We start from the raw sequence: 25,596 nt of genomic DNA, 5'->3' as shown, positions 1-25,596 counted from the left end.
GAATGAGGTCGCCAATTACACCCATGAGATTAAGTCATTTTTATAATTGCAGAAAATGAACAGAGTGTGATTGGCAGCCACACACAGTTGAAACCACCAGGATATTTTTAGACCATAAGAAGACTTTATTGGTCACATCTACATTGCAGCAACATTATACTGTAGGGAAGTGGTAGTTGTGGTAATAAGATTGGAATTCTGATCGGAAGGTTGTGAGTTCATCTTATCAAGCCGCCAATTCTTTGCCCCTTGAGCAAGGCCCTTAACCCTCAACTGTTTGATTGTATGAATGAGATAATAGATAAGAACATCTGCAGAATGTCATAAATGTAAATTCTGTGCCAACATATTTGGTTGTTGGAGTCAGAGCCTCAATCCACGGCCTTAACAGTGATTACTTGGCAGCAGTGGGGCTCGAACCACCAACGTTCCAAATCCCAGCGTTTTAACTGTTAACATCCACTGCCTATGGAACCACTGGCAAAACCACTAATTGTCGAATAGCTTTTACAACGTGTTCAAATACTCTATAATTTATAGTCATGCAAAAAAACAAAAGAAAAAATAAGTCTTTCTAAAGGTCATTCTAAACCGCAGCTTTTATTAGCATTTATTTGTATCCACTCCCAAAAAAAACCCAAAATGTTCAAACTTTGTAAATGACAAAACAAACAGGATGCACTTTCCGCTGAATCTATTTTTGTGATCGCAAAAATAAAAGTAGGATTAGGGGGAGTTGGTAGTTTAGTGGTTAAGGCACTGAACTTTGGATCCAAAAGTCAGGAGTTCAAATCCTAAACTTACTAGGCTGCTGAATCCTGGGCCCTTGAGCATGGCCCTTAACCCTTTCTCTGTACAGTTGTATGAATGAGATAAATGTAGATCGCTCTGGATAAAGCGTCTGCCTAATACACAATGTAAATATTACCCACGAGAATTATGTTTATAGATTCCCTCGAATTTCTTCTTTCACATGATGATGAAGGGATATGATGATGATGGCTATTATGCTCTGCGAGGAAGATCTCCAGATTTCACTGAGTGGCTTACACAAGGACCCGGGGGGCCGACTGAGATCGCTTGAAATACGCAAAACCGCATGCCAACTGCTTAACGTATACGGTCATCAGTGCCGGTTTTGATCGGATTCATTTTACGCGTCCTTGATCTCCAGGGTAAAGGGGCTTTTTTTTTACATGTTTCAATTTTCAAGTTCATTTGTCATATGTACAGACGTCAGTGACTGTTTAAACAATGAAATGCATAAGTGAAACTACAGGCAGACTACAGCAATGATTAAACAGTAAAGCAAAGAGGAAGGAGGGGGACGTGGGAGAAATAGTCATAATCTGGCATGAGGAAGTTATAATTATGTACAAGTGTGTGCAGAAATTGTATGTATGTATGAATGCAGTCCTAGTGTTTTAACAGATATCCCAGTGATGTTAGGAAGATGGGTTTAAAGCCCAGGCTCAGCGATGATACAACATCTCTGGAGAACAGAGGGTTAAGGGCCATGCTCAAGGGCCCAAAAGTGTCAGCTTTGCACTACTACTAGGGGTTGAACCCCTAACCCTCTGATCAGTAACCCAGAGCCTTAACCTATGATCCTATTTAAAAGACCTGTTCTACGTTCTTAGAAAAGTACAGTGGTTTTGCTGGCTCCGCCCCTTCTACTGCATAGTAAATAACGATCTCACGCTGATCTGAGCCTTGATATCATCCAGCAGAGTTCACATTATTTCGGAGCAGATTGCAAGTGATGAATGTAGTGCATATTTCACATCCATCTGTTGCTTGTTAGTGTGGAAACAAAGAACCTCGAGATTTCATCTCTAATCACAATCACAGCAACGACGTCACAATCTCGAAACTTTGAACAACTTTCATGAAAACACTACACCAATTCATCAGGAAGTGCAAAGTCTTACAAAAAATATAGAAAGCTGTACAACAGACTCATACCATCTGCTGAACAACCGAAAAAATGCTAATGATAGTGATCATTTACATTCGTTAATTAGTAACGCATTATACAGTCTTACCTGGTTACGTCTCTTATCATTTTTAAGAACATCCAAGAACAAGGTCACTTCCTTACCTTCACATGTAGATGGAAGTCCAAGAGGCCATGCACAATAATAATAATAATACATTTATTTCTTGTTTTCTCGCGATCACAACTCAATTTTTACTCGTGATCTCAACATAGAAAAAGTTGTTGCTTTATTGTTTTTGTCGTCCACTTGGTTATACAAATAAGTAAAATAAGATCTGATAACAAGAAAACTTTTTTTATGGTGAGAAAAGCCTTGAGCAAGGCCCCTAATCCTCAGTGCTCTGACCTCAGCTTCCTAACATCGCTCAGATATATACAAAAAAAATAATATCACTCTACTGTAATGTACAAGAAGATTTCTTTCTTTTTCTTAACTAAACCACTTGGTTTTTTCTCTCTTTATTATGAAGGGAAAGGAAAGGAAAGAAAAGAAATGGAAAAGAAAGGAAAGGAAAGGAAAAGAAAGGAAAGGAAAGGAAAGGAAAGGAAAGGAAAGGAAAGGAAAGGAAAGGAAAGGAAAGGAAAGGAAAAGGAAAGGAAAGGAAAGGAAAGGAAAAGGAAAGGAAAGGAAAGGAAAGGAAAGGAAAGGAAAGGAAAGGAAAAGAAAAGAAAAGAAATGGAAAGAAAAGAAAAGAAAAGAAAAGAAAAGAAAAGAAAAGAAAAGAAAAGAAAGGAAAGGAAAGAAAAGAAATGGAAAGGAAAGGAAAGGAAAGGAAAGGAAAGGAAGGAAAGGAAAGAAAATAAAAGGAAAGGAAAGGAAAGAAAAGGAAAAGAAAGGAAAGGAAAGGAAAGGAAAAGAAAGGAACGAAAAGGAAAGAAAATAAAAGGAAAGGAAAGAAAAGAAATGGAAAAGAAAGGAAAGGAAAGGAAAGGAAAGGAAAGGAAAGGAAAGGAAAGGAAAGGAAAGGAAAGGAAAGGAAAGGAAAGGAAAAGAAAGGAGATGAAAGGAAAGGAAAGGAAAAGAAAAGAAAGGAAAGGAAAGGAAAGGAAAAGGTAAAGGAAATAGGAAAGGAAATGAGAGGAAAAGAAAAGAAAAGAAAAGAAATGGAAAGAAAAAGAAGAAAAGAAAAGAAAAGAAAAGAAAGGAAAGGAAAGAAAAGAAATGGAAAGGAAAGGAAAGGAAAGGAAAAGAAAGGAACGAAAAGGAAAGAAAATAAAAGGAAAGGAAAGGAAAGAAAAGGAAAAGAAAGGAAAGGAAAAGAAAGGAACGAAAAGGAAAGAAAATAAAAGGAAAGGAAAGAAAAGAAATGGAAAAGAAAGGAAAGGAAAGGAAAAGAAAGGAAAGGAAAGGAAAGAAAAGAAATGGAAAAGAAAGGAAAGGAATGGAAAGGAAAGGAAAGGAAAGGAAAGGAAAGGAAAGGAAAGGAAAGGAAAGGAAAGGCTTTTGCTCTCTGACGCTGTATATTTACAGCAGAGTCTGGATTTTTTTATTAGCTTTTATTTAATTTTTCAGATAAAGTCAACTCACCATCCATGCACTTTCAATTTCGGACACAGCTAGAGTCTTTGTATTTGTGTGTGTGTGTGTGTGTGTGTGTGTGTGTGTGTGTGTGTGTGTGTGTATGATTGAGAACACCTGTGCTCAATTAGGAGCTGGGGGGTGAGTGTGAGTGCTGTCGATTATAAAAAGCGTAGTCCTTGGCGGCCATGTTTGATGAGAAATGAATCTTGGCAGTGACCCTGACAATATAGTCATATGCCTGCTGTATTAGGAAACTAATCAACACCTCCTGTTGTAACCTGGCAAGTATTTTCCCCATGAATACGTACTCCTGAAACCCCGCCCTATAATGGCGCCCGCGGGAGCTAAAGCGGAATTTGTTTCGGGCCAAACAGACGAACACAAACACGACCACAAAATAATCACACAAACAAGCACGTATTACACCCCGAGCTGTTTGCGTCCGGAGTTAATTGACACTCTGGTGTAATTACTCGTCAATAATTGCATGTGATTTAGATTTAATGGACACGAAGGTGTAATTACTGTTGAATAATTACAAGCAGAAAAGGCCGTAAACTCCTGAGCGAGCTCCAGGCTCGAAAAAGTGCTGGATCAATGGTTCAGTGGCGTGTCGTGGAGCGCGATGACGGACGTGAGGATTTTTATTTTTTTTTTTGCTTACGATGGCAACGAGATTCCCAGGAGCAGTGTCCTGTTAGAAAACTGAATTTGTGTTTGGAAAAAAATCAACAAGGAAAAATCATGGAAAAACAGAGCATGGATTTGAAGCATTGAGGAAAAAATTATAGCGTAGAAAGATTCGAGTCTGTATTAAAAAGCAACACAAGTGATTTTCTCCAGCAGGTGTGTTCAGTCACTTACACAACACGGTAATGTGATCTAATTACATCCACTGTAGACTTTATTTATCATACAGTAAACATCACAATGTCACATCTATAATTCTGAAATATACTCAGAAATGTTGGAAAAATAGTCAGTTAATTAAAAACATAATGTTTATTTAATTACTATAAAAAAAATTGCACAAAAAAGGAAAGGAAAGGAAAGAAAAGAAAAGAAAAGAAAAGGAAGCAGAGGAAATGAAAGGAAAGGAAAGGAAAGCAGAAGAAAGGAAAGGAAAGGAAAAGAAAGGAGGGATGAAAGGAAAGGAAAGGAAAGGAAAGGAGGGATGAAAGGAAAGGAAAGGAAAGGAAAGGAAAGGAAAGAAAAGGAAAGGAGGGATGAAAGGAAGGAAAGGAAAGGAAAGGAAAGGAGGAAAGGAAAGGAAAGGAAAGGAGGGAGGAAAGGAAAGGAAAGGAAAGGAAAGGAGGGATGAAAGGAAGTTAAGGAAAAGGAAAGGAAAGGAGGGATGAAAGGAAGGAAAGGAAAGGAAAGGAAAGGAAAGGAAAGGAAAGGAAAGGAAAGGAAAGGAAAGGAAAGGAATGGAAAGGAAAGGAGGGAGGAAAGGAAAGGAAAGGAAAGGAAAGGAAAGGAAAGGAAAGGAAAGGAAAGGAAAGGAAAGGAATGGAAAGGAAAGGAGGGAGGAAAGGAAAGGAAAGGAATGGAAAGGAATGGAGGAGGAAAGGAAAGGAAAGGAAAGGAAAGGAAAGGAAAGGAAAGGAAAGGAAAGGAAAGGAAAGGAAAGGAAAGGAAAGGAGGGATGAAAGGAAAGGAAAGGAAAGGAAAGGAAAGGAAAGGAAAGGAAAGGAAAGGAAAGGAAAGGAGGAAAGGAAAGGAAAGGAAAGGAAAGGAAAGGAAAGGAAAGGAAAGGAAAGGAAAGGAAAGGAAAGGAAATGAGGGAGGAAAGGAAAGGAAAGGAAAGGAAAGGAGGAGGAAAGGAAAGGAAAGGAAAGGAAAGGAAAGGAGGAGGAAAGGAAAGGAAAGGAAAGGAAAGGAAAGGAAAGGAAAGGAAAGGAAAGGAAAGGAAAGGAAAGGAGGGAGGAAAGGAAAGGAAAGGAAAGGAAAGGAAAGGAAAGGAGGGAGGAAAGGAAAGGAAAGGAAAGGAAAGGAGGAGGAAAGGAAAGGAAAGGAAAGGAAAGGAAAGGAAAGGAAAGGAAAGGAAAGGAAAGGAGGGAGGAAAGGGAAAGAAGAAGGAAAGGAAACCTAAAACATTTTACATTTTTCCAAAGAACATTCACACTACAAATTTCATCCATAATTATTTATTTTATTGATCTATCATTTATTAATTGATTTGTTTTTGTTTGTTTATTGATATATTTATTTATATCAAACACTTTAACTTGTACATGTGTGTTCGCACGTGCGATTAAGATGCGATTAAATATTTCTATCAATTGATAGCCCTATATATATATATATATATATATAAAACCTACAAATGGAATATTACACTACATTATAGTATAATAAAATACTATTAATCATGATATATAATTCGGGCTGCAACAACTAATCGATAAAACAGATAATAATCAATGATGAAAGTGTGCGTCCCAAATCTTCCAAGGCATGAGAGCATTTTCTATTAAACGCAACAAAGAAGACTGTAACCTGCAAGTAATGTGAAGTTGAGTTTGTGTGGGATGGGAGTAACACAGTGATGCACGAGCATGTAATAATAAAACACACTGCTGAGACGGATGAAGGTGAAACATCAGCACGGTGAGCAGAAACTCTGTAATCCTGTGTAATGAAGTGTTATTGTGTAAACGGTGTGTTTGTAACTTCAGGAAAGTCGTACTGGATCTGTTCTGTCGGGACTCGTGAGCATCGGGTTGTGCAATCGGCTCGCTCGCGACTTCATGATGATTTAATTAATTTAATCAAACACTAAATGTAAACTCAGCAAATAACAGCAGCAGTAAACAATCACATGTTTAGTCACTGTTGTGTTTTCAGCAAATTAATATGCATTTATACACCAATGCATAATTTTCCTTTTTTAATCAAACCTGTCAGCTTTCTGCATTTCTCCGTTCCAGTCTCTTTTTATTGCGTTTGTCTACTACAACAGTAACGTTTCTGTTTTCAAAAGTGATTTACTACCTTCAAATGTTTTCAAAGTTTGTATATTTAATTTATGCATATATCATTTAATTATAATACCAAATTTTATTAATGATATTCTAGATGCTTACATCTTTACAACTGAACAAAATGACCCTTTTTTTTAACAAATCTTGTTTTATTATATTTTATATTGAAAACGGTTGTCAAATTGTCAACTGCAATTATCATTTAAAACAATACAAATGTTGATTTAAACAGTTTAGGGTTTTTTTGTTTTTTTGTTGTTGTTTTCCCCCAGCATGAGGGAATTTGTTCAGAGGAAAAATCCCTTCATTTATTTCTCAACAAGCAGCAACTATAAACTTTTAGAAGTCTAAATTAAAGATTGAATATGTGGCTTTGCATTTTTTTAATACACTTTTTAGACATAAATACCCTTAATTAAGGTTTTATATAGTTAAAATAAGCAAAACATCTCATTAAAAAAAAAAAGTATCCAATTAATCAATTTATTAGAAGAAAGAATGAAAAAATTGAATGATCATTAAATTATTTATTTAAAGTTTTTTCAATAAAAAATATAGTATCATTTGTTGCATAATTCTAAGCCCCGCCCATCAATGTAACCTTAACCAATCAAAACATTGCACACAAAATTTATGCAGTGATGGATCGTTCATCCTGGAAGCTGGCGGGCGATTGGTGAACGGTTTGTATATGAGTTTGTTGAACAATTTAGCAGATGTGAAAAGGTGTTTAAAGCTCATGAGTGATTTTTTTCGTTTACATATCGTTGCTTGTCTGATCGTTTTTTCCATCCACAGATACTCGCGGCTAAAGAACATAATCATCTTCATCGTCCAGCTATGACGACACGACACAACACAACACGAGCTGCTGTTCAAACAACTTGTACAGAACCGGAGACGTGTGAGACGTGATTTTAAAAGCAGGAGAACTGGAGGAAGTGTTTCATAGCCGGATACGCGACGGAGCCGGAGGGGGGAAGAAACACGGAGATCAATGCGGGGTTTCCAATTAGTCTCGATTGGCAGCGGTGGAGGGAGATTAGCACCCGAGTGTCGATTAGATTTCCTGCTCTGTCACACGGCCAAACAAAGTTAGCTCTTTGAATAATTGGTATGGCGGAGATGCGGAAGAAAACAGAAGATCGATGAGGAATTGTCGAATTGATGACAGTGCAGACGGTGAAGATATTCTTCATAGAGAACAATATGAGCCAAGGCAAGTCGGACACATGGCTTCAGATATTGCCCAGAGGCAAGACAAAGAGAAAGAAGAATCGAGACCTTTTCCCATTTCCCAAGTCCAATTTTCTGACTTTGGAAAAAACTTTTTTTTGCCAAAAGTATTTGGACACCTGATTGTCACAGCCATACGTGCTTCTTCGCCAAACTGTTACTCTAAAGTTGAAGGTGCACAATTGCGCAGAACGTCTGTAGATTCAGGAGACATGACGTTTTCCTTTCACTCGATCTAAAAGACCCAAACCTGTTCCAGCTCAATAAAGATCTGCTTCACATGCGGTTGGAGTGAAAGATCTCCTGCTATATGCCCTATTGAACACCTTTGGGAGAATGTGAATGCTGACTGCACCCCAGGCCTCCTCACTTCGCCAGCATCAGTACCTGATTTGACTAACACCCTTGTGGCTAAATGAATTTCCACAAAATCTAGTGGAACATATTTCCAGAAGAGTGGAGCTCATTATAAGTGCAAATGGGGACTCAATATGGAATGAGATGTTCAGAAAGCAGAAACATGAATACAATTTGTTTTGCAGCAACACTTCAATTTTTAGGGTCTAAAACATTCCTTTATTTCACAGAATTGATGAAGACGAGAAGGAGAAGACGCAAGGCTCGATGCATAATAGGAAGTGTGGCAGGAGTTCATTTTAGGATTAACGCCTACTATATAATCCATACTCAGTATCTTCATTTCTTAATCATTTCATTTAATCCCTTATTACAGTAAATTCAGGACCACGAGAAACATCCTGACACATGCAGGCACATTGAACATAGCATTTCAGGAAATCTGATTTATGAACACACACACACACACACACACACACACACACACACACACACACACACACAGAACTGTACTTGTGTATGAGAGCGGAGCTTGATTTAGATATAATTTAGGATGTGTTTTGTGAACGGGTTTCCTCCAGTGATATCCTGTGATAAAACTCGTGAAGGTCAGGAAAGATCAAAAAGCACACACACACACACACACACACACACACACACACACACACACACACACACACACACACACATGCAGCATGCAAAGAAGATCTGACTCTTGTCGAATGCAACATTTCAACAAATTGATTTAAAATTGAAATTATAGATGTTTATGGACTTTTACTGGAGAAAAAACTTTAGTCATTAACATATGCACACACACACACACACACACACACACACACACACACACACACACACACACACGCTTGTCGCTGATCAGTGTGCACAATTGATCTTTTCTCCATCGAACCATCAGCACGATGCCTTAAAATCCCTGAAATCTATTCCAAAACCATAAACACCAGGCCATTGAAGGCAGCATGTCCCAACGTTTTTAGAGTTCAGCCCAGGATAAGTGTTATTCTTCAAATCACATCAATTCATTCCTCAATATCTGCTCAGAGAACACACGCAGACATCAAATCGGAGGCTCGTGGAACACAGCAGGATTATTTTCAGAGTGAACGTGTGAAATGAAATGAAAAAATGAAGAGAAAAAAGCAAGAGAATACCAGGTGCTGTTGAACACTGCATTTAGGGAAAATATTACTGGATTGAACCAGTGGTAGTAGATGTTGGATCAGATCAGTGTGTATCATCATTAAAAAACATTCTTTTAATTTGATTGGAGTTCAGGAGTCAAATTTACAGATATGAATGTGGGAAAAAAAAAATCAAACATGCCTAGAAAAAAACGAGGGTTATTGAATGCTGCATTCGGGGGATGATTATTTTGAGGATTCGCTTTGCTTCATTATGAAGATCCGTCATAAAATATCTCAAATGCAAGAAACAAACACCAAACAAATAAACAAAGAATGACAAGATAGAAATATTCTTGCCTGGGAAATTAGGAGCGCCATTGAACGCTGCATTTAGTGCACAGCCTCGAATACTAAACATCGCACACATCAATCAACACACAATGCACACACACACAGGCTTATAGCTTAACATCACACATCACTGCACACACACACACACACACACACACACACACACACACCTATTTAGTTATAAGGCCCAGCATCATACATGTCATTCCACACACACTTTGATATTAAGGTCACCATCACAGACACAACATCACACACACACACACACAAACATACACACACATGATTTTGTATAAAGCCCAGCATCATGTCACTCCACACACACCCACACACACAAAACCATTCAGTTATAAGGCCCAGCATCATACACGTCACTCTGCACACACTCTGATATTAAGCACAGCATTATAGACGTCATTACACACACACACACACACACACACACACACACACACACACTGTTCGAGTGTGTAGTGAGTGCTTGAGCCACACGCCAACAGCAGACAGTAGTAAAGTAGGTTCCTACCTTTGAGCACACTTTGTCCATGCAGTAGATCCCTGGAGAGACTCAGGGAATAAAGGCTTTGTGAAAATCCTGACTTGCACGCCGGCGTATTCTTCTGCATCTCCCCGAGCAGCCCCTGTGAACCAACACACACACACACACACACACACACACACACACACACACACACACACACACACACACACACACACAGTATTGATTTCCTGTGGACCACAATGACCCTGATATGAGGAGTAAGATCATGGACAGGATGATCTTAGCAGCTCAGAGACAGAGAACGAGTGTGTGTGTGTGTGTGTGTGTGTGTGTGTGTGTGTGTGTGTGTGTGTGTGTGTGTTTGTACACACATTCAGGCTGAGCATAGTAAACTTCTAAAGCATAAAATAAGAAGAAAGAATACTAAAGAAAATCCCAAAAGAAAAAAAAAGACGTGTGCTTGGTGTTTAGTGGACACTTCACACTCTTTTGTCCTCCACACACACACACACACACACACACACACACACACACACACACACACACACAGCTAACAAATATGCAAATGAGCCTGTGTTCATTTAGTTCAAGGGCACTTCACTCCCTGTTCCCTTCACTCCAGTGCAAAGTGTGAAGTCACTCCAGGGTCAAGAAAATGGTAGTGAGAAAGAGAGAGAGAGAGAGAGAGAGAGAGAGAGAGAGAGAGAGAGAGAGAGAGAGAGAGAGAGAGAGAGAGAGAGAGAGAGAGAGAGAGAGAGAGAGAGAGAGAGAGAGAGAGATAAGTAAATGAAAAGACGAAGACACAATTTGCAATACAAGCAGCAAGAAAGAAAGAAAAATCTAAGGAGCAGGCTGGAGAATGGAGAGGTGAAGAAAGAAAAGTGAAAAAGAAGAAAGAATGAAAAAGGTGGGAAGAAGAAAAAGGTGGAAATCCTGTTACAAGTACTTCAGAAGGAAAAGGAGAACGGGAGAAAGAAGAGAGAGGATATGAAAAAGTAATGAATAACAGAAGAAAAATGAATGATAAGGAACAGAGAGGCGAAGGAGAAATTGACAAGATGGGGGCTGCAGGAGAATAAAAGACAGAGAGAGATAGAAGAGAGGAAAATAAGAGAGAACTGTAAGAGGAGATTAGAGAGAAAAGTGAGGAATAAGAGCAAAGGAAGAAAGGAAGACAATGAAGAAAGGAAGAAGTGATGGCTGGATCAAAGAAAGAATTAGGAAACGAGTAGGAAAGAAGGAAAGATGGAAAGAAGAAGGAAGGAAGGCTGGGTGAATAGATGGAAAGCAGAAATGATGGAGGAGAAAAAGAAATGGCAAAGACAGGTAGAAATAAAATTAACTCATTAGAAAAAAAAAAAGGAACACCTTAGTTCAAGCATCTCATTTGCATATTCATGAGGTTAGTAATGACATGCGCTGTAATCTGGCCAATCAGTGTCGATTTAGCGTCAACGTGACATGTTAATAAACTCCCTGTACTGATTATGGGAAATTATGGGATGTGGCGACACGGTTGCCATGATCACTGCTCCGGCGCCGCATCGGGATCGTCATCATATATTTAAATTTATTAATATATTACAAAAAAATACAGGAAGTAGTTCTTTAGTGCTCCAATGTCTTATTTAGATCCTGAAAGAACATTTCAGTGGAGGGGTTTTGAAGCAGTTTCATCAGCAATAATGACCTGAAGATCACACACACACACACACACACACACACACACACACACACACTATATATGGACAAAAGTATGTTGACAACATGCATTTTGAACATCTCATGTCACGTTTAACTCCATAACCTTCACTCTTCCATGTAGATGTTCCACTAGATTTTATGGAGATTCATTAAGTCACAAGGGTGTTAGTAAAGTCAGATATCTATGAGGAGGCCTGGGGTGCAGTCAGCATTCACATTCATCCCAAAAGTGTTTAATATAGCTCTATAGCAAGCCACCCAAGAATCTTCTACACACTTCCAAGTGTCATGCTGTAACAGGTTTGGGTCTTCTAGTTCAAGTAAAGGAAATTCAATGCCTCTGCAATGATTCAAAGACGTTCTATAAAATTGTGTGCCTCAAACTTCGTGGTAAAAGATTGAGAAGGAACCACGAACGGCTGGAAAACCAAGACGGACTATGTGGAGAAAAGCATTCGGACGTTTTCCCAGGATAAATCCATTAATCAAATCATTGGCCGCAAACCAGATCCGATCTACTGTTCTCAGGTGCTTTTTTCTTTTCCTGGTGCAATTAAATCAATCATCAGCTTCCACATTGGAAATGATATTGCTCTTTGTGCCACCAAATAAGGTATTACCATAGTGGTGTCTACAAAACTTCAGAAACCAGAAGGTATGCAGAAGAATCTTTAACCCACAATGGATCTTTTTTTTTCTGCGGTTCCTTTGAGAAGAATTAAAAAAACATTAAATGAAAAGCTAATGATGAATGAGTTCTTTGTGTTGCACCTTCCTTTAAATTTCTCCTCTGTCCCGACTTCTGCTGTGTCTCAGAACCTTTTCGAGCCATTTTCAGCATGCTGATGGAAATCTAATCTATCCAATTATAGTCCCACCTGATTCCCAGCTACTTTATATCAAAATGTCGCCTGGACAATGAGATCGGATTTGACCTCTGAAATGGACTTTTGGAGCAGAACGATGCATTTGGGGAAAATAAAACAAACTTCTTTTTTTAATCATCAAAAGCACATTTCTCTTATGGAAATGATTCTTCAGGTCTTTGTGGTTTACAGCAGAATATGGACAAACCCTGAATCTCACTGAGTTTCACTGTTCAGGTGAAGGAAAAAAAACCTTCTGGTGGAGGCAGAAATGTTGCAATTGAGAAAGAAAAGAAAGAAAGAAAGAAAGAAAGAAAGAAAGAAAGAAAGAAAGAAAGAAAGAAAGAAAGAAAGAAAGAAAGAAAGAAAGAGCAGCGCAGAGAATAAAAATGTGGAGAAAGAAAAGAAGTGATAAAAAAAAGAAAAGAAAAACTGTGGAACTTCTGATGCATGAGTAGTAAGAGAATAAAAAAGAAAAAGATGAAGGGAAACGGATAATAGATAGAAGGGAAGGATGGAGGTAGAAATGTTGCCGTTGAAGAATCATTTCCAGAATCACTTTGGTTTCTGCGACATCAAGGAAGTAAAGGTTAAAGATCTGTTGGTTTCCAGCCACAGAAACTTCGCAGGAACCTTCATTTCTAAAAATATGAGCTCTAATCTCACTTCTGAGAAATAGTCATCAGATTTCTCCTCTCCGCCATGTCAAAGCCCCGATACGCTCCGACTTTTACACAGCCGACTGATCTCCTGAGATCTGATCTACACTCCTAAAATTCAAAGGGTTCTTCAGCAGGATGCCAGAGAAGAACCATTTTACAGCAGATCCCACGATTAAATGAATAAACCTTCCATAGTGTCGCTGAAAACGGTTCCTTCAGAGTGAAGAGAAGGATTGCTTTATAAGATAACACGGTTCCTCTCCAGTTCCTCTAAAAGGACCACCAGTGTATGTGAAGAACTTTGCTTGATTTTAAACAGCAGTCTGATCAGGGATTAGATTTCTCCGGCTGACTTTCACAAAAACATCACAAAAGATCTGAGTTACAATTTTACACCAAAATATCTCAGAAAAAGATCTAAAGATCCACTTTTACATGTGTTTTACCAGCATGCACATGAAGTTAGAAATGATCCTTGGATGATCTTTCTGTGAGGAACCGAACACGATGACCCGTAACAACTTCACACCACAGCGTTTGCTTCCAAACATCCTGTTAAGAGATCCAATCGACCATTTCATCGATCGACCAAATTCCACATATGAACCCTGACGACATGAAAAACGTCCAGTTCTTCTCTTCAAACCAACAACAAGCGCTTATCGGACCTTCGTTACTCCTGTAAGCTCTTCTGGCTCCGTTATTTGAAGAGCCAGATCTAATCTATCCCATTCGAAGCGGCGGTTCACTCAGGCTTGTCGTTTCTACCAGGTGCACACGGCTACGCATGACAACTCACTGCCGGATTTACACAGCCGGATCTCCTTTAGCGGGAAATAAGATCTGATCTTCTGGATATGGACGTCTGAACCAGTGGCATGGAAAAACCAAATCATATATTACAATTGAATTAATAATCAACATTAGACAATCAGATGATTATCCAGGTGTATGATAAAAAAGTATGGTTGAAGGACAGTTGGTTTTCGAAACGGCTCGTGTGTTGCGGGTTTTATTACAGCAGAACATCTCGCATCTTTAGAGTGATTTTTAGGATCTTCACAACCATGCAGGACTCACAGTAACTTCTTACCTCAACCATCAATTTTTTTAGGAGACAAAGATCTAATCTATCCCATTCCACCACCAGTTTATTCTCTTTTTTGCCACTTAGACACATTGTCACACACGGATTCACGAGTGAAGTCTGATCTACAGGAGAGCATTTCGCAAGAGGTTCATGCACCAGTGGGAACTCCAACTCGTGTCGAGTAAGCATGAAGCTCTGATGGGATGCATTTCTGTTCTTCTGACCTTCCTTCATTCATTTAAATTGGTCCTTCTATTCATCCTGGACTGCACATTTCAGTGTCTCGGGCTATTACACACTCACTAACACACTCACACACTCTCTCTCTCACACACACACACACACAGACACACACATCATGCTCCTCACGAGGTGTTTGAAGGAGCTTTCAGCTTCAGGTGGCGGTAAAATGTGCACTGCAGGAACGTTACACAATGTGCCAAATCAGCAAAAAATGCATATGAATATATAACAAAAATAATGAATAAAAATCAGAACTGATCCCGGATCAAATCCCGGATTATAATCCAGCAATGCAGAAACGGACCGAATCATTTCACGGCATCTCCGACTTTGAGGCGAAAAGAGAATCCACGTCCTCGCGTGTGCGCGCGCGTGCCTGCGTTTTTTTTTTTTTTTTCGTTAAAAAAAAAGAAAGAAAGAAAATCAATGTTAAAAAAAAATCCACCCTGATTTATTATATTTTCTCCCTGATCAAGAAGAAGAAGAAGAGAAGGAGGAGGAGGAGGTGTAGAAGAAGGAGAAGAAGAGGAGGAAGAAGAAGAGAAAGTCCAGGGAAAGAAGGAGTCAGTCCCGCGCAGCTCGAGCGCGCGTTCGTCAGGATCGACTTTTCTCTCTTTCTTTACGCGGAGGTTCTCCGAGAAGTGATGCGCAGAGCGGAGGCGCGGGGATGCGGGGATGCAGGCAGGCAACAACATAGAAAAAAAAGGCGAATGAAGGATAAGAAGGAGGGATGTATTTTTTTTTTAGATTTCAATTTTTTTTTTGTTTTATTACCGGAGAGGAGTGCAGGAGGAGAGCAGCTACGGAGAAGAGCACCGGGAGCGCGCGCATCCTTCCGAAAGAGCCACGAGCCTGGAGCGAACTGACGGAGAGAGAAGCGCGGATGGGGAGAGACTCTCTCTCTCTCTCTCTCTCTCTCTGAGCACCAGAAGAGCTGCAGCGCCGCTGTGAGCTGCTCCTCCTCCTCTCTCTCTCTCTTTCTCTAACTCTCTCTCTCACACACACACACACACACGCGTTTGTGGTTTAATCGTGAGCCACGATTGAGAGAGCGAAAGATTGAAAGATATACAGACAGAGGAGACAGAGGGATGGAGAGAAGACGACATGGGCATACGTGAGAATCTCCAGTCTCAATGTGACTGGATTAATAATGTTAAATACATTTAAAAAAAGATTACGAGAGAGAGAGAGAGAGAGAGAGAGAGAGAGGGATGGTGAGAAGACGATATGGGCATAATTAAAAGTGGTGTAGTCTCACTGTGACTGGTTTACTAATGTCTGATAAAAAGAAAGAAAAAGAGGGGAAACAGAAATAATGTGTGAGAGAGACAGAGAGAGAGAGAGAGAGAGAGAGAGAGAGAGATGGTGAGAAGAAAAGATGAGCATAAGTGAGAAACTGCGCAGTCTCAGTATGACTGGATTAATGATGTCTGATAGATAAAAAAAAACAGAGAGAGAGAGAGAGAGAGAGAGAGAGAGAGAGCGAGAGAAAGAGAGTAGGTGAGACCACCAGGTGAGAGACAGTGTCATACAGCAACAGACACACACACACACACACACACACACACACACACACACACACACCTCCTTTCCTTTTTTATATTTTATATTTTTTATTTTTTTTGTTATTAAAACAACGTATTTATTCTATCTCTTTTTAACTCTATATGTTTTATTATATTGTTATTATAGTTATATTATGGTATATTATTATTATTATAGTTTATTGTTAATTCTAAATGATTTATTTCCCTCATGTGTCTGTATGTTTTATACTTTGACAATACAAATGTTCAAATTTGTCATGCAAATAAAGCAACTTTTAAATCTTGAATCTTGAGAGAAAGAGAAAGAGAGGAGACACAGTGAGACAGAGGGATGGTGTGATGACGATATGGCAATAAGTAAAAACCTGTCATCTCACAGTCGTGCAACTGGTTTAGAGATGTTTGATTTAAAAAAGAATGAGAGAGAGAGAGAGAGAGAGAGAGAGAGAGAGAGAGAGAGAGCGAGAGAGAGAGAGACAGATCGAGATTGCAAGAAGACAATAAACATGAGTGAGAAAGTGTAAGTGGGAGGAAGGTAGGAAGAATGAAATACATAGAGTGTGCGATGAACGTATGATACACAAAAGGGTAAAGGTGGGAAAGAGAGAGAGAGAAAGAGAGAGAGAGAGAGAGAGAGAGAGAGAGAGAGAGAAAGAAATGGCCATAATGGAAGGAGAGAGAGAGAAAACAAAAAAAGAAGAGAGGAAAAGGGAACAATTTAGGCAAGTGTGAGAAGAAAAAAATGGTTCGGCTATGAGGCCTGCAAAAAGGATGGTCTGAAAGGGGGAGAAAAGAAATGGAGAGAAAGACGTGGTAAGGAAGCTGTTCGATCAGATTGAGAACTGGGGAATTTGAAGGTCAAGTCAACACCTTGAACTCCTCATTCCTAAACAGCGTGTTACAGTGAGGATGTGCAGGGAACATTATCCTGCTGTAAGAGGACACCGTCCAAAGGGAACACCGTTACCATGAAGGAGTTTAACTGCAGGGGAACTACAACAATCTTCAGCTCAGTGGTACATAACTCAGAGTGACCTCCACATGAAGGCCAAGACCTGAGGTTTCTCAGCAGGTTCACCCAGAGCATCACTGCCTCACCAACTCGCCTTCTTCCATAGTTCAGCATGCTGCAAAGCTTTCCAAGGGAAGTCACCGGGAGAATCTCTGACCAGTCGTCTAGACATCACAAGTTGATCCTTGTCCTAGACTTGCCCATTCTTCCTGTTTACAACACCTCAACTTCCTGACCTAACTGTTCACTGGCCTTCTAGTACATTCCGCTCCTTACAGGTGCCTGCATGTGACGGGATCATCAGCGTCTTTCACTTCACCTCTCACTGGTTTGTGGATGGATGGATGGATAAAATGGAGAAAAGTAATGGAAATGGGGGAAATCCAGAGGAGGAGGATGTGAAAGTGAAATGTGAAAAAAAGAAAGAAAGAAAGAAAGAAAGAAAGAAAGAAAAGAAAGAAAGAAGAAAGAAAGAAAGAAAGAAAGAAAAAGAAAGAAAGAAAGAAAGAAGAAAGAAAGAAGAAGAAAGAAAGAAAGAAAGAAAGAAAGAAAGAAAGAAAGAAAGAAAGAGAAAGAAAGAAAGAAAAGAAAGAAAGAAAAAGAAAGAAAGAAAGAAAGAAGAAAGAAAAAGAAAGAAAGAAAGAAAGAAAGAAAGAAAGAAAGAAAGAAAGAAAAGAAGGAAAGACAGATTAAAAGAAAGACAGAAGAAAGAAAGAAAGAAAAGAAAGAAAGAAAGAAAGAAAAAGAAAGAAAGAAAGAAAGAAAGAAAGAAAGAAAAAGAAAGAAAGAATGTAAGAAAGAAAAAGAAAGAAAGAAAGAAAAAGAAAGAAAGAAAGAAAGAAAGAAAGAAAGAAAGAAAGAAAGAAAGAAAGAATGTAAGAAAGAAAGAAGAAAGAAAAGAAAGAAAGAAAAGAAAGAAAAAGAAAGACAGAAGAAAGAAAGAAAGAAAGAAAGAAAGAAAGAAAGAAAGAAAGAAAGAAAGAAAGAAAGAAAGAAAGAAAGAAAGGGAACAGCATTGAGCCATGTAGTGAATGAGATGACCAGATGACTGACAAGAAGAAATAAAAATGAGACCACAAAAAAAAAAAAGAAATAGAGGAATAATTGTGGTAAGAAAATAAAAGTAAAGACATGCAGGGAGAAAAAGTAATAATGAGCGAGGATTATTTATTTATTTATTCGTTTTAACAGTCGCACTCGGGCAATTTTTTTGTTTGTCCTTTTGTCCCAGACTCTCATTCCTGCAGAACGATTTCCCATCCAAACCAGACACTGTTTGCTTCTGTTAAACACACATTATTACTCTGAGACGGAGCTGCGTTGTGTGTTTTTTTTTAGCATCGAGAAGAAGCACGTCTGAACCAAACGTAAAAAAAAAAAAAAAAGGAAGACAGAACCGTGAGAGGGAACGTGAGAGAAGAGCGGGAACGGCGTCCTCTACATCACCCCAGAGACCAGAGATATTAATAAACACTGTTTAATAAACAGCCGCCATGTCCTTTCCATTACTCATACATATACACACACACACACACACACACACACACACACACACACACACACACACACACACACACACACACGTCTATCTCTCTCTCTAAAGTGCACACACAACCTGACAAAGTAGAGGAAAAAAATGCTGCGAGAGAGATTTAGAGAGAAAAAAACGAAAGAATGGAGGAGAAAGATAGAGATGAAATGAGCGAAAGAGAGAAGATCATTTGTTTCTCCATCAGACTCCTCTCATGGCAGACATTTCTATTACACCACCAACAGTTTGTGGACACCTGACCATACATTTTGGATTTGGTTTTTGAACATTCAATTCCATAATTAGTGCCCATTTGCTGTTATAATAATCTCCACTCTCCTGGAAAGATGTTCCTCTTGATTTTGTGGAGATTCATTCAGCCACAAGTGTGTTAGTAAAGTCGGGTAGTGATGGAGGTGAGAAGGTGAGGAGGTTCCTGGGGCACAGTCAGCGTTCACATTCATCCTATAGGTGTTCAATAGGATTTACAGCAGGAGATCTTCCACTCTAACCCTGTGTAAAGCAGATCTTCATGGAGCTGGCTTTGTGCACAGGGGCATCGTCATGCTGGAGCAGGTTATGGGACGAGACAGTGTTTGAAGAACACTATGAGTGTTAAGGTGTTGTTTTGGCCTCCAAATTCTCCAGCTTTCAATCCAATCCCTCATATTTATATAACTTTTGGTTAAGTATCACTAAGACCCAGATTACCAACAGAATTAATTCCAAATGCTTGATTTTCAAAATAAATGACCTTGATGGAAGAACATCGACTTCTAACACAACAGGAGCTCACAATGGCACCAGCGTTGACTTCCTGTCTGTTGGGCATTTTACGAGGCATGTGGCATCCGTCCGCACGCCTTTTCATTCTCAGCACGGGTATTGTGTCGTTTACACCGCCCGCTGGCATCCTGACCGGTTCGGGATCGCTCCCTCGCTGAATGGGACGATGACAGATTCAGAGCTTCCCTGCCTCACTCTGAAACAATGACACAAAGAAGGATCGGGCAGGAGGGAGATTCCTGAGGCCTTGAAATCCAATGTCAGTTATTGTTTGAGTACCGAAATTTGATAATGGGAGAATGACACGCACGGCAGGTTTGGTCCAGCTGAACCAGGGCTTTTCTGTAATGTGTAATGTGAGATCGCTGCTTCTGACATTGTTCGGGTTTACAAAACACACATACATTAGTTTCATGTTGGAGGCCAAAAAACCCCCCACACATAATCCAGTTTATTGTGGTGTACTGGTGTTTCACTGTCATCTCCATGAAAACCATAAAACATCCGTTATTTTTATCCATTTAGGGTTATGATGTAGGAGTCCCCAACCACAGGGTCGCGGGTCGGTACCGTTCGCCATTTGGTATCGGGCCGCACATAAAAAATATTGACTTTTGCAGTCTGCAGGTTGTTTAATAAAAAAAATTAAAATTAAAATAAAAATCCGCCATTGCCAATTTCCCATAGTTGTTTCAGTCGCACTTTTTTTTCAACGCGTCAATAAAGCTCCATCTGACTCAGCTTTATGGTGAGTAGCTACATTTCATTTTATATGCAATTAAATTATATAATATAATATAATATATAATATAATATAATATAATATAATATAATATAATATAATATAATATAATATGCACATTATTGCACATTGACATCATACGAACCCCCTCAAATTTATCTTAATTTTATAGCGTTTTTACAGTGGTCCGTTGTTCAAAAGTTGGGGACTGCTGATGTAGAATATTAGAGTCCTGTTATTACTTCATATAATGTATATATATACTGTATATATATACAGACTGTCCAAATTAGCACATCAACGCAAATTGATTTTAACGGCACTAATTTTATTCACACACGATTAATGCAGCTCGCATTTCTGTTTGCCAATTTTTAGTACAAAAATTAATCAATATAAAACAAATATCCCAAAAATATATAAAAAAGGCCGAAATTAAAACCTTCAATGCAAAACACATGAATGCACAACGTCCTTTCTTTGCTCAGATTTAAAAATTTTTAATTTTGAATCATTAAACATTCGTTTAACAGAGTCTCAAATCAAGTACAAAAAATCCGCCATGATGCACATATCCGGCAATTAAAACCGTCCGTGTGGAAACATTAGTAACCTACTGACAATCATGCAATATCATGTGATATCTTCATATTTTATATATATATAAAACCTGTAACCGTCAATTCATGGACAGATACATTTCAAGCACATGGTGTTTGCACATTAATGCTCAAGGAGTTTTGAATTATTAAAATAATAATGGGCTGCTACATTGAGAATATTCACTAGACCCACTAACAGTACAGTATACCACCAAAGTGATTTATATGCTGGCCAGAGCTGAAAAAAGCAGCCATTAAGTGCAGCTTCAAAAGTATGAGGATGTGCTAAAGAGGAAACGCAGTGTAGTACAGATGTAACAACATTTTCCTGACTATTGCACTCCAGCTTTTCCCACGATCCACCTGTTCATGATCACCCGCACCTGTTCCTACTTAGTGCATTCATTACAGAGCTGTACATCCTCCTTTAGCTCAGTTCGTTGCCGTCTCGCTTTGGCGTGCCAGCACTGTTTTTCATTCACGTGTTACTACAGCGTGTTGTCTTCACTGCAGTATAACATGTAAATGGGATTTTGAGGAAACACTGGACCTCTTGTTGTGTTCTGGGGAGTACTAACATCAATACTCACCAAAACCTGGAAGGGGGCGATTAACCCCACATCTCCTCAGTCCAGATAAGTCTGTCAAATGCCAAGAATGTTAATACTGCATCATAGGGTTAGAATATCACACTGACAAATCAGCTGTTCATTAGTAGCAGTGAAGGAAAAACATAAAGACATAAATATATAAAATCAAAGTTATTGAGACATCTGAGTTTTCTAACCATATGCGGTTCTTTCCCAAGCTTTTACCACAAAGCTGGAGGCACCGAACTATATAAAGTATATAATATATATAATGTCAGTGGACACCATAGAATTACACTTTACTTGATCTAGGAGACACAAACCTTGACTCAGCAGGACCATGCACAAAGCCAGCTCCATGAGCACAAAATCTTCTCGAAATCTAGTGGACCATCTTTCCAGAAGAATGGAGCTTATTATAAGGGCTAATAAGAACTAAATGTGAAATGGAGCCCACAAACTTTCATCGATCTAGAAAAAAGGAAGTAAATTTTAGGTTGTTAAAGCGATTTGTCTGATTGCTAGCTGTAGATCAAAATTGGCTACATATGTATATAGTAGCAAACAAAAGTTAGTGCACCCCTCGCATTTTAGCAGCCATTTAATTATCTTCTGAAGGAAACAATACAATAGAAATGAAATTTGGATATATTTTAAAGTCAATGTGCAGTTTGTATATCAGTACAGATTTTTTTTTGCACTCTGAAAATAACAACATACAGCTATTATTGTCTAAATAACTGGCAACAAAAGTGAGTACACCCTCAGTCAACATGTCAAAACTGTGTCCAAAGTGTATATACTTAATGTGAGCACCATCGTTCTCCAGCACTGCCTTAATCCTCCTGGGCATGAAATTCACCACAGCTGCACAGGTTGTTGCTGGGATCCTTTTCCACTCCTCCATAACGATATCACTGAGCTGCTGGATGTTAGACACATGGCGCTTCTCCACCTTCTGCTTGAGGATCCACACAAGTGCTCAATAGGGTTCAGGTCTGGAGACATACTTGGCCACTCCAGCTTCACCTTCAGCTTCCTCAGCGAAGCAGTTGTCATCTTGACATTGCGTTTGGAGTCGTTATTATGTTGGAAAACTGCTGTTCAGCCCAGTTCCTGAAAGGAGGGGGTCAAGTTCTGCTTCGGGATCTCACAATACATTTCCCACAATGACCTGCAGCTACACAGTACCAGCAGCACTCATGTAGCCCCAAACAATGATTCTACCACCACCATGCTTGACTGAAGGCAAGACACAATTTTCTTGGTGCTCCTCATCAGAGCATTGCCCTGCATGCTGGACACCATCTGAACCAAACAAGTTTATCTTAGTTTAATCAGACCACAGGACATGGTTCCAGTAATCCCCGGTCAGGAAACCAACCCCAGCAACTCTTAATGCCGGTCCCAAGCCTGAATTAATAGGGAGGGTTGCGTTAGGAAGGGCATCCAGCGTAAAAACATGCCAAATCAATCATGCGGATGATCCGCTGTGGCGACCCCTAATGGGAGAAGCCGAAAGAAAGTTACTATCAAGCAGGCAAAAACAGGAAGATGATGAATAGGACGTGTGGTTTTGCATGGTTACACGACGTACAGCAGTTACCACTGAGGGTGGACTCACTTTGGTTGCCAGTTAATTAGACACTAATGGCTGTATGCTATTTTAGAGGACAGTAAATCTGTACTGATACACAAACTGCACATTGATACTCTAAAATATATCCAAGTTTCATTTCTATATTATTGTCCCTTGAGAAGATACTAAAATGGTTGCTGAAATGTGAGATAAGGGGTGCACTCATTTTTGTGAGATTGTATAATATATATATATATATATATATATATTAGTTGTTTGAATGAGCTAAAGGGCCTCAGACAAATACCCATGTGAAAAGTGCATTGGCTGAATATTGGCTTGGTTTTATATTTAATTAGAATATGTTGGATTAGTAGTATATGATACAAGTCCTAATAGCATCATTTATGATGTATAAACGTATTAACGTATGCATTTTCCTGAGCAACCACAGTACTAAGCCAGTTTTACTATTTTCCTCGAGTGTGTGTATTTATGAATTTCTTCTCGACGTGATTTATGATTCACTATTTCCACGTCTGTTCGGTTCGCCTTGATCTCTAATGACTACTCGGCTTGACGAATTGTAAATAAAGTGTGTTCCTAATCACAGCCAACCGCCTCATCGACACCAGACCCATCACTTCGGGCCGTTTCTGTCACGGACCCGTGTGGCGAGCAGCGATTTCACCTCAGAGGAGAGAAAATCAGGGAATAAACAGAAAATTTCATTGCTATTCCGCACAGATTCAGAACGAGGCTCATACATATTGCATAACATGCAAAACCACCAGGGTTTGGGTGTTGATCGATATCCAGACCCTAATGTCTGTTTTCCTTCTGTCTTTTACTTGAAAAGATGTACCTGAGAACATTGAGGGGGATAGGATTTAGTTTCAAGCGCCTCACAGCGTTCCATTTAGCATTTCTGATGTAAAAATCTGTATGATTTGAAAGCTAGCTGCTAATAACATTTCGAATTAGCTCAGTTGAGTTCAGTCCTGATCTTTGGTCAATTGGGTCGCTTCAGAGTTCTCCAGTTCCCTTTAACTGCACAAGGAGTGTGTGAAACTGTGAGCTGGGGCAACACACTTATACGCTACGATGGGTGGCATTATTGTTAGCAAGCTAGCGGAGTTATTTAGTAAATCAGCAAAAGAGCTAGCTGCTAGTTGATAACGTAATGATGAACTAGCCCTACGCAAATAAAATATGATGAACAGCGACACTAACCAGCTTGTCTTTGGTCAAAATCAAAGCCAGAAAAAACAGGAAGTGGACTGTATTATTTATTTTTCTTTAATGAACACAAATTATAGCTAAAAAAATCCTCACTTTTAATAGCACATCTGCCTGCTGAAATTCCTCCCAGGTCGGAATAGTGGCAGGAACACCCATACAGATTCAATAAAGGAAATATATTGAAGGAAAAAAAAGACGTCACGTCAGCTGTCAGGAGAGAGAGATAAAATAAAATAATAATAAAAAAAACCAGCATGAGCTGCTCTAATTAGTGTGGGATAGTGGACGGTGCTTTGTTATGACAAAACAGATCAGCAGTTTGGATGAAACGTTTTGATGGGCAGTAATGGGCATAGGGCCAAAAGACTGATGTTCGTGCCAGGGATGCAAAATACAATGCGAGAAGAAAATACAAACTGAAGCCAGAAGCTGCTGGTGCACGCTGAGACGCCGGAGTGGTCCGGGTTTTTATCTGCAAGCAGGGCATTTATGATGATGGAAATTTAAATGATAATGTGCTAACTGTTTGACATACTGTGTATAGGTGTGTGTGTGTGTGTGTGTGTGTGTATGTGTGTGGACAAAATGAAAATGAAGTTTTCTCTTCACTTGAACTAGGAGACCCAAACCTGTTCCACTATTACGATGCCCCTGTGCATAAAGTCAGCATGATGAAGATCTGTTTTCCATGGGTTGGAAAAGTGTGGAATGTCTCCTGCTTTATAGAGTGATAAATTCTATTAAACACCTTTGGGATGAATGTGAACACTGACTCCACCCCAGGAACCTCCTCACCTTCTCACCTACATCGGTACCTGACTTTACTAACACATTTGTAGCTGAATGAATCTCCACAAAATTTAGTAGAACATCTTCCCAGAAGAGTCCAGATTATTATTATTGTTAAATGGGGACTTTTAAACATGAATAACTTGTTCTATCTATCTATATATCTGTCTGTCTGTCTGTCTGTCTGTCTGTCTGTCTATCTGTCTGCGTTTTTAAACATTTCCCGAGCCAGTAGTGGTAGTGCCTGGCCAGCTCTCCTCAACACCTCCACCATCTCTTTCATCAATAATTCAGTCTCCACGTCCGTGCCACATTTCAGTGCTTCCGTTCTCGCCACTCACACCCACATCCGCACCCAGACAGAGCAACATATGGTGTGTGAAAAAAAAAAAAGACTCAAATTGCAGCAACTATATTTAAACAGAGGGCAAAAAACATCAGACAGAAATTACCCTACATTTATATTAAAAAGAAATTAATAAAACACTTCAGTGTCTTACACTATATACATA

The 25,596-nt window shown here is 39.2% G+C and overlaps 1 protein-coding gene across 1 annotated transcript in view; it reads right to left on the bottom strand.

Moving 5' to 3' along the window:
- LOC124399035 (cadherin-4-like) overlaps window positions 1-15,549 on the bottom strand; it is a 356,413-nt gene extending 340,864 nt beyond the window's left edge. The window contains exons 1-2 of the mRNA XM_046869681.1: window positions 15,436-15,549; window positions 10,121-10,235 (exon numbers count right to left, since the gene is read on the bottom strand). Of these exons, the coding sequence (XP_046725637.1) occupies window positions 10,121-10,235; window positions 15,436-15,492 (172 nt within the window). The 5' untranslated portion in view covers window positions 15,493-15,549. The remainder of the gene's footprint in view (window positions 1-10,120; window positions 10,236-15,435) is intronic.
- Window positions 15,550-25,596: the final 10,047 nt, after the last annotated feature.

Source organism: Silurus meridionalis, chromosome 16, assembly GCF_014805685.1.
Source record: "Silurus meridionalis isolate SWU-2019-XX chromosome 16, ASM1480568v1, whole genome shotgun sequence".
Lineage (NCBI taxonomy): Eukaryota > Metazoa > Chordata > Actinopteri > Siluriformes > Siluridae > Silurus > Silurus meridionalis.
Note: the sequence above shows the minus strand (reverse complement) of the source record. Positions and strands in the feature narration are given on the sequence as shown.